This window comes from Seriola aureovittata, chromosome 5, assembly GCF_021018895.1.
Source record: "Seriola aureovittata isolate HTS-2021-v1 ecotype China chromosome 5, ASM2101889v1, whole genome shotgun sequence".
NCBI classification, from domain to species: Eukaryota; Metazoa; Chordata; class Actinopteri; order Carangiformes; family Carangidae; genus Seriola; species Seriola aureovittata.
Window position 1 is genome coordinate 10661265 of NC_079368.1, and position 12392 is coordinate 10673656.

Below are 12392 nucleotides of genomic sequence, written 5' to 3' on the forward strand. Positions count from 1 at the left end.
CTGTATTAATCATCATTTATATATATATTTATATATATATATATATATATATATATATATAATTTCTTTTTTTTTTTTTTTACATGAAAACATAAAGTGGTATCACCAAAAAGTTGGCTCTTTTTCAGAGACTAATAATATGTTCCTGTAGAGACTTGTTTGTTCACTGTGAAATAAGAGAGGGCGCTAGAGGGCGGTAATACATGTATACACCGGGTATTAGCTGCCATTAAACATCAAGAAGAAGAAGAGTGGCAAACATAGTGGCTCTCATTTTACACAGTAACGACATTGTTTACAAAGAATGCAGTAAGAAGTAAGTGATAAATACTACAAAATTTGTGATAAAATATATTTATATAGGTATACAGGTATGAAAACCACATTAGGTATAGGTTTATCTATTCCGTTGCTGTTCTGAAAGCACCCGCCTTTTCATGCTAGCTAGTTCCTCGCTCGTGAATGATGTTTTCGTTTTGTATTGACTGTTTTTAATTATTTGTAATTTTATTATAAATCTCATCAGCTGAACGTAATTCTGTGTGTTAACTGGATGTGGACAGGTAGCGTGTGCCGTGTTGCCTTTTCCTGAGCACGATGGCTACTCAGAGAGTGCTCCCTCAGAGCAAAGAGACTCTGCTCCAGAACTACAACAAGAGACTGAAAGATGACATCAGGTCCATCCTGGACAACTTCACAGAAATCATCAAAACAGCAAAGGTACACAGATATAATGGAGGGCATTATCACTATTGAGAGAATAGCACTTTTCCCTGTGTTTTATCACAGCCTCTATGCTCGTCATTCTTTCTGCACATTTTGTCACTTGCCCTTCATACACGAATTATGAACTGTTCCCACTCCGTTTTCTTTCTGCAGATAGAGGACGAGACGCAGGTTTCTCGAGCAACTCAAGCAGAGCAAGACCATTATGAAATGCATGTCAGAGCAGCCAACATTGTAAGTACCAACAGAGCACAATCATCCGCAGTATGATGAATGTACTCTTTTTAAATAATATTTAAATATGAAATATTAATTAATGCAGGATTAACCACTTTGTATTTTTTTTAAATCGGGGGTAGTTGAGAGGGGGGAGCAGGAAGCACCTGTCACATCTGTTTCTAGATATCTGGACACTTTGAGTGACATTTCATATTCTGTTAAACTATATTAAAGGTGATGGCATATATTAAGTCATCCAAGTGAATTTGTTTAGAAGTAAGCACATAATACCCCTTGAAATCAAGCTTTCACCATGTTTCCATTGATGTTTGTTGTTTTTTTTTAATGAATGTAATCCCTGGTGATTTACTTGGAGGAAGTAGTTTGTGAGTTTGCTTTTCCACATTTCATTTGCTTCCAAATAGTTTAAAGGTTGGGAAAATCATATTCCACACTGTCTGACAGTGTATTCTGTGTTAACTTGTTCCAACTCTTTATTCAAGCTTTATGATTTTTGCACTGAGTGGAATATCCACAGCTAAGAGTTCATGTTTGTTATGGCTGAACTGTCAAATTTAAACATTTTAGACGTCTTTTTAAACTTTGGATCTCCACTAGAATTTAAGATAAAGTTAGTTGGATTTGACCAAAATTTTTGTACTTAATAACTCACTGGTTGAACATTGAGGTTTCAGAGATTGTAAATGGGATTGTTTTATATACTCTGTTTGTAGCTGATGGTTTGGTAATGTCTGGAGCCATTTCCTTCTTCTGTGTTATTGTATCAGGTACGTGCCGGAGAGTCTCTGATGAAGCTGGTGTCTGATCTGAAGCAGTTCCTGATTCTGAATGACTTTCCCTCCGTGAATGACGCCATCAGCCTCCAGAACCAGCAGCTCCGCACGCTGCAGGAGGAGTGTGACAAGAAGCTCACCTCGCTCCGTGATGAGATCGCCATCGACCTGTATGAGCTAGAGGAAGAATATTACTCCTCCAGGTACAAGTAGGCTCATACTTGTCCCCATACCACCACCTCTCTGCTGTCCCATGCCCAGCACCATGTACTGTCTCACCTTTTACCATTCACTGCTGAGCCCAAGGAAGGGTGTAGTTCAGCCAACATCTAAACTTGACACCTTTTGTGTTGAGTTTATCTCATTGTCATATATAACTGTACCTTTCATCAGCGCAAATCATTGCTGAGCGTTACTGTGATGGAGTTCATCTCACTAAGTGACATTTTTACTGATTAGCAAGTGCCTTGACTTTTTATTCTGCTCTATGACGTCTATCATAATTGATCAAAGTGGAGGAGAATTCAGCATTAAAGGAGTGTACCACTGAAAATCCGCATTTTAAATGTAACAAGCTCTTGAACTTCAATAGTTCAGCATGTATTTTTGGGCAATCATTGCAGTTTTCTGATGCAGTTTTAGAGCTTTTTTGAACAAAAAGCACTAGTGTGAATTTACTGTTGGGTGTATTTCTAAAGAGTAATCACACTTATGAGTTTCCTGGTCTGTAGCGTCCAATAGGCTCGAGAGAGGTTTTAACAAATATTGTCTGGTACATTGGAGAGACACATGCTTTAGTGGAATGTAAACATGAGGCCTCGTAGTTCATTAATAACTAAATATTGTAAGTTGAAGTAACACAAAGCTTTGCAGGTAAAGGGAACAAACCTTGACAAGAATTACTCATTAAAGGATCTAAAACTATATCAAAGTATAGGTTTTATTAAAAAAATAAAATTCATTGTAAGATTATTTATATGTAATATTTAAACCATAAATACAATGGTGGCGCCCTATATGCTACATTTTAAGGATGGACTGTGGAAGAATGTTTGTTATAGACTGTACAATAGGTCAAAGTTAAAGCTAATAAGACTTTCTCAAGTAGATGTTTTCTGTAAAAGCAATTAGGAAATATTTTATTTTATTGATTCCGTCCTAAGACCATAAGCTGTAACCATGCAAGTGGTTGTCAGTCACACATGGTGTGGTTTTACATGTGTATTGGTTTGTCCAGATGTTCCAATAGACCCAGAATAATTAAGAAATAAAGTAGAGACAAAACACTCTAGTAGTTTGTCTTGTTTTGTGTGAGAAAGTATGAAGAAGTGTCTCTCAGTCCTGTTTGGTGCATGCTGGGTGTGGGTCTTCCTCGCTGCACTCGCTCTGCTTTCTTCTCCATGAGCAACTAATCCCACCTTTTTGCTGAACTTAAAATCAACAGTTGATCTTGAGTCATACCTCTAAACAGACAGCCGTTTTATGGGTTAATCATTTCCATTGCTTCTGCATAACCTCCATGCTTCTATCGTATGTGTGCCTTCATGTGCTCCTTTATGTGTATGAATGTGCTTATTCTGACCTCCTGCTCTTGTCTGCTTCTCTCTTTCTGTGCTGCGCTGACTCTTTGCCTCCTACTGGTTTCTGCTCTGCAAAGCTACAGTCAGTGGGACAGCTCTGATCTGCCACTGTGCGAGGCCTACAGACAGCGGGACAGTTGGGCCTCCCCAGGCAGCAGCTGCAGTTCTACCCAGGGTGACAGAGAGGATGTGGACGGACCTCCCTCACAGGAGACAAACCCCCAACACCACCTCAATGGACATGGAACTGCCTCTATAGAGAAACCATGAGGAGGAAGTTGGACACTGACTGGTATAGACTTGTGCTCAGTTTGGCTAATTTAGTTTCCATTACACATTGTGAACTAGTGTCTGGTTAGGTTTTGCCACAGTTTTGTGTTAAGGCCTTGAAACTAGACTAAAACTTTGGCATTGAGGTAGTTTTCTTTTTGCATTAACAGATATTGCAGGAAAATCGTGAAATTAAGAAACTGTATTGAACAAGAACAGCCTGAAGAACTGATCAAAAGTAACATTCCCCTCAGTTTAAATGACTATTCAAAATGAATAGAAAACTTGCATACACTATTTACTGTATACACTACTGAAATAAAAACATTTAAAACTACAATAAATTTTAGTGTACCTTTGCAGCACTGAAATAAAGATATACTTTTTTATATTCCTATGTTGGACTTAGCTCAAGTATTGAATGAGTGTATGTTCTTACATTTATTTTGTAAAAGCTTTTGGAATATTTTATTTCTGCTTTTGTACTCCACCAAGCACTGATCAAATTAAAGAACAAGTTCAATGTTGTTGGTTTTATCTTTTTAATCAAAACTGTTTTGAAAGCCTTAAAAACACAGATCTCCAACTTAAAGTTGAGACTTCAAAGTGAACTAAAAAAAAAAAAAAAAAAAAACTAAATTCAGAGCAGGAATACCAATCAGTTTGACATATATCAAGTCCTTCCTGTATTTCCTAAAACATTATGGTCTTATTTGTCTGAATTCATTTTTATCAGACAATCCTGAACAAAATGAGCATACATGATTTCTTCTAGATGAATTGTCCTTTAACACAAACACATTACAAAGCAGATGTACTGCCTGCAGATAATGACACAGAGCTATATACAATATTTACAAAGTACAACAGTGTCTTGGGAGTTCTGTCCCTAACAGTTGCTTTGGGAAACTAGTCTACAAGTAATCTTTATGTCTCAATTTCTTTAAAAGTGGGCATCATGTTGAGTAACTCTTAAAAACAAAAACAAAAGAACGTGTAGCTCCTCAATATCGTCGATTCATCTTCTTGAATTTCTCATAGTGGTAGTCATCTGTGGCCTTTTCGTTGTTTGGACGTTTGCGGTAGTTAGGTGGCGATGATGCTGTTCATTAAAAGGAAGTAATAAATCAGTTTAGAAGGTTTAAAAAATAATCATGTGTAAGTATTATATCATTTGTATAAATATATTTCAAAATGATACCTAATTCCAAATATTTCACAAAAACACACAATGTTTTTCAAATAATGCTCCTATGGCTAATACAGTCTGGTGATTTAAAACATCTACACCATATAGAACAGTGTGTGACTGGGCTGTGTGCAGTCTCTTACTTTCTGGACCTGGTTTCTCTGTGTCTCCCACACGCAGCGGTCTTGCCTTGGGCTCTTCTCTGTGTCTGTGATGCCGCTGTGGTGCATTCACATCCTCATGATAGACTGAGAGAATAAATAAGCACGATCAGTCGACCTTTCACATCGCATTACCTCTCACTATATAAACCCCAGTGTTTACAGATTGACAAAACTCACAGCGGTTATGTTGGACATAGTTGACAGCGATGTTGGTTGGTACAAATGATGTGCCATGGTCTTTTTTCTTGTTCCTTTGTTCTGCCAGAAGCTTGGCTTTTGCATCTTCTGTTTGGATAATGTTCTTTATCTTTGCACTAGGAAAGAAACCACAGCAGTTACATCCTTTCTTTCTGTTACTCGCCGCCATGTCTCGATGTAGAATGTCTATCTTGAATGTTACATCTATAGGATCATTTTGAAATTTTCCTATACGCACTCAATGCCAAGATCAACTTCAGGGATCCCACTCAACATCTGATTGGATAACATCTCCTCAGTCTTCTTGGCAGAGTTGACTCGGATGTTCTCAGGCAGCTCATACAGGTGGTCCTCTGCATTCTTCACCTTAACTTTCTGTTCCTCAGCCTCCACCAAGCCCTTCTTCTTTTTCAGCTCAGTCTCAATATATTTCATCCTGTGAGGTGAGATGCATTTCTATGAAACAGCTGTGTGAGTATCCATAGTTGCATTCTATTAGGTTTTACAACATTGCTTATGTCGTTTTAGATGTGCTATAACTATTGCAGAAAAAATATTTCAATTATTTTTTTAACTAAAATGAACAACCTAAACCAAGCATGCTGGCCCATTAGAGAAAGCAGGTGTTGAATATTACTGTTCAATATGTAGATATACTCATGCAAACAAATCAAAGAACAGGTCCATGGTTGAGGTTTTGGATTGGGATTAACCTGATCACCTAACTGAAGTCTGACCACTGTTTATCCAGACTCCACACGAATGCGACAGAGTATGTCACAAGTGGAAGAGGCGTACATACATGTCTGCATCCTCGTCTCTTCTGTTAGTTTCAGCAGAGAAAGAGGTGCCCAGGTTGAGGTCTGTCTCGTCTTCTGTCCTGCAAGTGGAACAAAGGTCAAATCAACGTCATATGGGATAACACACATTTCACAATTTATAAGATAATAGTACATACACAATGTGTTAAATACACTTCATCAAGATAATTAAAGCCACCACAGAGTTACTTACATGTCCCTGTTCCTGTCTTTGACTTTCTTCATGTCTACAACTCCTCCAGTCTTTAGTTTGAATGGGTCATTCTGTGAGAAAGGATTACTTTCAATAACACTGAAGCAACAGCCACTTAAACACAGATTCTGGTTAATTATAATAAATGAATAAGTAACTTACATCAATTTCAGCCTCTGGTGGCAGTTTCTCTCCAACCAACAGGGCGGTCACACTAAACAAAAGAGAACTATGAATACTAATGTCATCTCATATGTTTCAGTATACTTCTTAGACTTTGACGAAGAAAAGCAGCGTAACAACATTACATTCACGTTACCTGACTCCGCTCTGTCGTTTCCGCAAACTCTGAAGCTCTTTAGCCTCTTCTACTTTTGATCTAAAAGACCAAGAAATACATATAAATTAAATCACATCGGCTGTATACCTTCTTTATAATATACCTTAAATTGAAAACATGTGATTATCGTTTTTAACTTTGATGCACTATTGACTACGTTAGCATAGCGTTACTCTTGGTGTTACTTTTGTTCACTTGGTTTAAATAAAGTACTTTACCTGACTTCTTCAGTTGTCTCTTCTTCCTCTACATCTGACGAATCCCTTCTCCTTCTAAAGTTTTTGCCACACGGCATTTTGATTCAATTTAATGTTATTTCTTAGCTTAATTTCGATAGCAGATGGTTGCGTGAATGAGGGAAGACTTAAACAAGCCCCCAATAAAAGTGCGTCACTTCCGTAAGGAGAAACACCAGTTCCGGTCCTTTTAGGTAACCATAACAAACATGGCGACTTACAGGCAGGTCGGCAGGTTGTTGGTTATTTCAGCAAGACTTACGCGTCCGTAAGTTTACTCGTTTGTTAGTTGTCAAGCTGTGATGTCTCTCTCATTTTGATTTTTAATGCTTGTATGAATGCACTGACCACTAAGGAATCAAAGTTCGGCTGACGTTAACTATTAGCGGCTAACTAGCTAGCTAAATCGGAGAGTGACGCAGACAGATTATTACTTCTCAGATGATATCGTTTGTTTTAATGTTTTAACTGTTTAAATTACAATAAGATCTAAAAGCCTTTTTTTTTTTGCCATATTCAACAAAAATTACTCTTTGATGTTATATTGCAAGCAGTTCTTTACAAATTTAACTAACTTATGTTCATTAATAAATACACCACATTCAAATAAGAGTTTGACCCTCCTCCTGTCAGAGTTTGGTTAACTATAACATTGTGTTCATGTGAGACAGTTTCAGCAGTTATTTTTTCTAACCTGGTCAGCCCTGCCACAAATTTTTGATTGGGCTGAGGTCTTGACTCCGACTTAAATAAATGTCCTTGCAAGTCACAATTTTTCTTAGTTTCTAAGCTATAACTGCTGTATACACCGTTATATCAAAACAGTACATTTACAGCTGTATCTTTTTTTCTATGACAGAATTTAACTTTATTCTGAGGGATATTCACTGACATCAGTCATTACATCTGTATTTCTCTAACTTTCTTGTGGATTTGTTTGGCATGTGGCTTTACTATGAATCCAAGCACAGACATATTTATTATGTCTTATTTATTGTATTCATTACACTCTGGTGATCTCCAAATGACTAATTATGTGACTTCCAGTAACAGGCTGCACTAGTGATGGTTTAGGTTTGTCATTATGAAGGAGATAAACAATTATGTGATGTTTTGGGTTTTTTGTCTACCAGATTGATCTTTGTTAAAATGTGGCTTGTCAAGAAAGCACAGATTAAGTGGTAAAACAATAAAAGAAGGAGGGGTACTGTATTAGACCAGATAACTATCTATGAGCATAATCCGTCGAAAATGTTTTCCTGTCTTGCATCATGCTTGTGTATATATGATAATTAATGTCATATTGTGTATATCTGAATGTGTTTTAATTCCATTAATAATAAAATTCTGTATTTTGCAAGATAAAGTTTCTATAGTAGAAAAGTTAAACTATTTTATAAATTTAAATACAGATGTGAATTGTGCATTCTCCCTCGCCATGATAAGACAAACACTGACTTTAGAATATAGTATGTGCTGCACCAGTCATTGTAAGGCTACCTCACCTATGTAAGAGTTTGTATTATTTTATCTATAAATGGATAACATGTTAAATTAAGATTGTGCACGGAATGTTTCTAATAGATTAATTTAACACAATCCTTCACATTTTCAATCTACTACTGAGGAAATTAAAATGGCCACCATGGGTACTAAATTTTCAGATTTTTATCATCATTACTTAGTTATTGTAATTTTCACTGTAGTAACCATTCAAATCTATTTTTTATGTGCCGTCTTAGTGTTGCTGGCTGTGGATATCAGAGCGCCGGATTACACTGGCCTTCACACAACACCAGAATCTCAAACATATGGCCACAAAACCCCCAATGGGTTGTTCCCGGTTTGTATTCCTGCAACATTATTGGGGCCTTTTTAATTTGGAGAAAACACTATATAATGACTGATGTTACACTTTTGCTCTTTGTGTTTTGTCTGTTCAAAGGAAGGACCATGTTTGTGCAGACGCAGGACACACCAAATCCAAACAGCCTAAAGTTTCTGCCTGGTCGTACAGTTCTTGAAGCAGGAACTATGAATTTTGCCGGCCCTCGTGATGCATTTTGCTCACCCTTAGCCAGGTACATGACTTTTCAGGTTTATGGTTAGTGAACAAATTGAAAAAATGTTTTAACAGGAGGCAGTTTGGTATGGCCCAGCAGGAAAAGCACAGTGTTAGATAATGATGTCAGTGGTGGCTATCTTCCTGTTTCTCACATAAATAGAATGCAGCCATTATTATTATTATTATTAGTTAGGCTTGCTGTACCAGTAGTCTAAGAACAAAAGCAATGCTTACTCCCAAAAATATTCTAAAAAATAAGTTTAAATTTGTGTGAAGCACTGAAACAGTAGTTTGCTGTGTTCTTGAGCATGTTCTTGAGTCTTTTTTTTTTTTTAATAATTGTTTAATAATTGTGTCTAATCAAGCTTTAAATCATTCAATTTTAACAGCTGTAAACAGAAATAATGTTAACTAATTAACAAATTAAACAATTACATCACTATATCACTAAAACCTTAGTTCAGTACATTATATATGTATAAGGCATGCCTGATGATGTATATGCATACTTATCTTTCAAATTTAAGCATAATACCCATTAACAGTTTTCATTTTTTATACTATATTAATTGTAAAGTTAACTTTTCAATAAAAACCTCAGTAATGTTCTGTATTGTTTTCAGACAGCTATTTAGGATTGATGGAGTCAAGAGTGTCTTCCTGGGCAACGACTTCATCACCATAACAAAGGTAAAACCAGCTTCAGTTTATGTGAACCTCTGTGTGGCACTGCATAATGGCATTTCTTGGAATAACTTGTTTTCTTTTCTGTCTTCATTTAGGCTGATGCAAACATGGAATGGAAAGTAATCAAACCTGATGTATATGCTGCCATTATGGACTTTTTCACCACTGGACTTCCTGTTGTCAGTGAGGACAGCAAACCTAATGCAGATACAGGTTAAAAAAAAATGAGCCAATCAGTGTAGGGCAGAAAACTGAAACAGAACAGGCAGGGCTGTAAACTAACTTTTTGGCTCACCTGCCAAGGGGACCGGTAGATGAAAAAATCTACCGGCCAAGTAAATTTTTTACCGGCCAAGTAATAAATTGCCTCTTTTTGTTACATATACATCTGTTTCAGTACTTTTCATTGAGATAACAGTATTATATAGCGATATATATATTAGGAAAGAGACCAAAATATTATTCAAAATACATTTTTAATATTTTGAATATTCAAAACATTGCGAACATGGGCAGTGCCAGTACCAGTTAACCTCCTGTTCTGATAACAAATGATAATAACAAAATTCAAGGAAAAAAAAAAAAGAAATAGAACAGAACAAAGTGGATCAGTGCATGATCTTTGGTCTCTTCTGATAAAGACGTCAGAGCAGTCACGGCAGGTTGAGTGAAGAGATGCTCGGACTGAGCCCGAGACACTGATTTGCAAACAGCGTGACATTTTTCTTCCTTCGTGCTCTCGGATGGTCTTGAGTTTCATCGTTTTATTGCCAACCACAAATTAATTGGTGCGCTGCTTTCTCCTCTATACTCTTTCTTTTTGGGTCACTCACACCGGGTATGTGCCTCCACATTGCTGCGCCGGAACAACACTGCGCGGGCTGGTGGTGACGCGTGGAGGCTGATTTATACTACTGCGTCAAGTCGACACCGTCACGACGCAAAGCCTCTGCGTCGACGTGAACCCCCGACACAGAGCCTCTGCGTCCGTCAACGTGCACCTCCAAAAATGTCTAGGCATTTTATCGCAGCAATGTTTTGCTATATTGTGACAAACACTTACCTGCCCCATGGCATGTAGCCCTCCAAAATTAAGTCGCCAGGGGAATATTTTAGTCGCATTTGGCGAGTGGCGACCGTTAGTTTACAGCCCTGAGAACAGGTAAGGAAGGTTGTTTGTGAAGAAATCTCCAACTCTCTTTTCAGCAATATCAGATGACGATGATGAAGTAGTTGCCATGATCAAAGAGCTGCTGGATACTCGAATAAGGTAGCTGCTTGTGAAGATGCACTCTGATATCAATGCTTGGTCCCTGTCACTGTGGTTTTCTGTTGTTTTTTCACACATCCTGGTATCTTGTTCTCCAGACCAACAGTGCAGGAGGATGGAGGTGATGTTCTGTATCGAGGGTTTGAGGACGGCATTGTTAAACTGAAGCTGCAAGGCTCCTGCACCAGTTGTCCCAGTTCCATTGTTACTTTGAAAAGTGGAATCCAAAATATGCTGCAGTTTTATGTCCCCGAAGTTGAGTCAGTGGAGCAGGTTTGTTTTCCTCCCAGAGCATAGACATAAATTCGCTGCTTAATTTAGTTACACACATACACACAGCTTTGGTCTCACTTCCTCACTGATATTTTGCATATACCTGCTGAGTGAAATGATCTGGTTCATAGCAGTGGAGAACAGCTATATCTCTTTCTAAAAACATTAAAAGTAATCATATTGCAACAGGTTTAGTTTATCACTCTAACCAACTTTATTGCATAAACCATCTGTTGCAATTACCTGTTACCTTGTGGAGTGTCCAAAAGACTTTAAAAATACATTAATTAATTAAACAATACCACATGAGGGAGTGGTGTTGTACTGAATATCAGCACAGCTGTAATTCACTCATAGGCCGCAGACAATCACAGAATCTAAAAAATAAACAACTAAAACTAAATGTATGTTTATCCACAGGTGAAGGATGAGGAAGAGGAGAGGGATGCTCAAGGTTGAACTACACGGAAACCAGAACCACATTTACACATTCCTCTCTCCCCCGGTCACCTGCTTGACTTGCAGTAAATTGAGCTGTTGTATAGCATGGCTGTGTGAAAGACCTCATCATCATTGTCATCATCATTCATCCAGATGTGATTATTGATTTTGCTAGCTGTTTTATGTAAAATGACAGTATTTCACAAAATATGGGACAGAAGAACACAGCCATAGGAACTGATGACTATAGAGCTGAAACAAATTCAGCTTATTATTTAACACTGTTAAGCATTTCAGTCACTAGTCAAAACAGCCTGTAGGTTTAAAATATATATACAGTGCTGTTTGTTTGTAAATAAAGTTTATTGAAATATTTTATAACTGTGTGTACCTCTTGCTTATGTGTTATTAATTCATTTTATTCACTAATATTGCATAATTATGCTTTTTTACAAGCTTCTTCCAGTGCAAACGTGCATTGTTACAACTGTTAGATATCACAGTCAGAATCACAGTATTCATCAGCTGTTGTTTTAATGAATTAGTTTATCATCATTTCCCTGTAGAAATATTGCTGTTCATTATAGACTGTCCTCATAAATTAAATACCCCATTTGTCTGGGTTAACAATTTTAGAAATATCAATGAAGTAGGGATTGAGAGTGCCATGGTCATGTACTCTAATATATCTGGGAGTTTTGGGATTAATGATGTGAAGATGAGTTTTCATTCTCTGCATCACATATTTTAAGGAGTATTCTGATTGTTGTTTTTATTTTTAGAATAAATATCTTAAAGTTTGAATCTAAATATATTTAATGTGGAAAAGATTCAAGATGACATTGAAATGCAATTTATACAAAAATGTAGGAGATAAATATTAAGATAAATAAAAATTGTGTGTTTTGTTTGTGTTAAATATTCAG

The 12392-nt window shown here is 37.0% G+C and overlaps 3 protein-coding genes across 5 annotated transcripts; 2 read left to right on the forward strand and 1 right to left on the reverse strand.

Moving 5' to 3' along the window:
- The first annotated feature begins 206 nt into the window (after positions 1-206).
- On the forward strand, positions 207-4116 carry med22 (mediator complex subunit 22). 3 transcript variants are annotated; one of them, XM_056376355.1, is made up of 5 exons: positions 207-316; positions 553-720; positions 880-960; positions 1734-1942; positions 3397-4116. In XM_056376355.1, the coding sequence occupies exons 2-5, from the start codon at positions 598-600 to the stop codon at positions 3587-3589; spliced, it is 606 nt and encodes a 201-aa protein (XP_056232330.1). In that variant the 5' UTR covers positions 207-316; positions 553-597; the 3' UTR covers positions 3590-4116. The 3 variants fall into 3 exon arrangements, with proteins under 3 accessions (XP_056232330.1, XP_056232329.1, XP_056232332.1); XM_056376354.1 differs by having other exon boundaries at positions 222-316; positions 564-720; XM_056376357.1 differs by lacking the exon at positions 3397-4116 and having other exon boundaries at positions 222-316; positions 564-720; positions 1734-3025.
- An 83-nt stretch (positions 4117-4199) lies between these two features.
- On the reverse strand, positions 4200-6881 carry c5h9orf78 (chromosome 5 C9orf78 homolog). Its single transcript, XM_056376352.1, has 9 exons — positions 6713-6881; positions 6474-6533; positions 6317-6368; positions 6155-6225; positions 5943-6020; positions 5379-5576; positions 5120-5256; positions 4922-5026; positions 4200-4691 (listed from the first exon to the last, which is right to left on the reverse strand). The coding sequence occupies exons 1-9, from the start codon at positions 6787-6789 to the stop codon at positions 4594-4596; spliced, it is 876 nt and encodes a 291-aa protein (XP_056232327.1). The 5' UTR covers positions 6790-6881; the 3' UTR covers positions 4200-4593.
- An 18-nt stretch (positions 6882-6899) lies between these two features.
- On the forward strand, positions 6900-11847 carry nfu1 (NFU1 iron-sulfur cluster scaffold homolog (S. cerevisiae)). The gene is made up of 8 exons (XM_056376353.1): positions 6900-6998; positions 8473-8573; positions 8676-8811; positions 9419-9485; positions 9578-9695; positions 10689-10752; positions 10851-11025; positions 11446-11847. Exons 1-8 carry the CDS (start codon positions 6940-6942, stop codon positions 11482-11484), a joined length of 759 nt encoding a protein of 252 aa, XP_056232328.1. The 5' UTR covers positions 6900-6939; the 3' UTR covers positions 11485-11847.
- Positions 11848-12392: the final 545 nt, after the last annotated feature.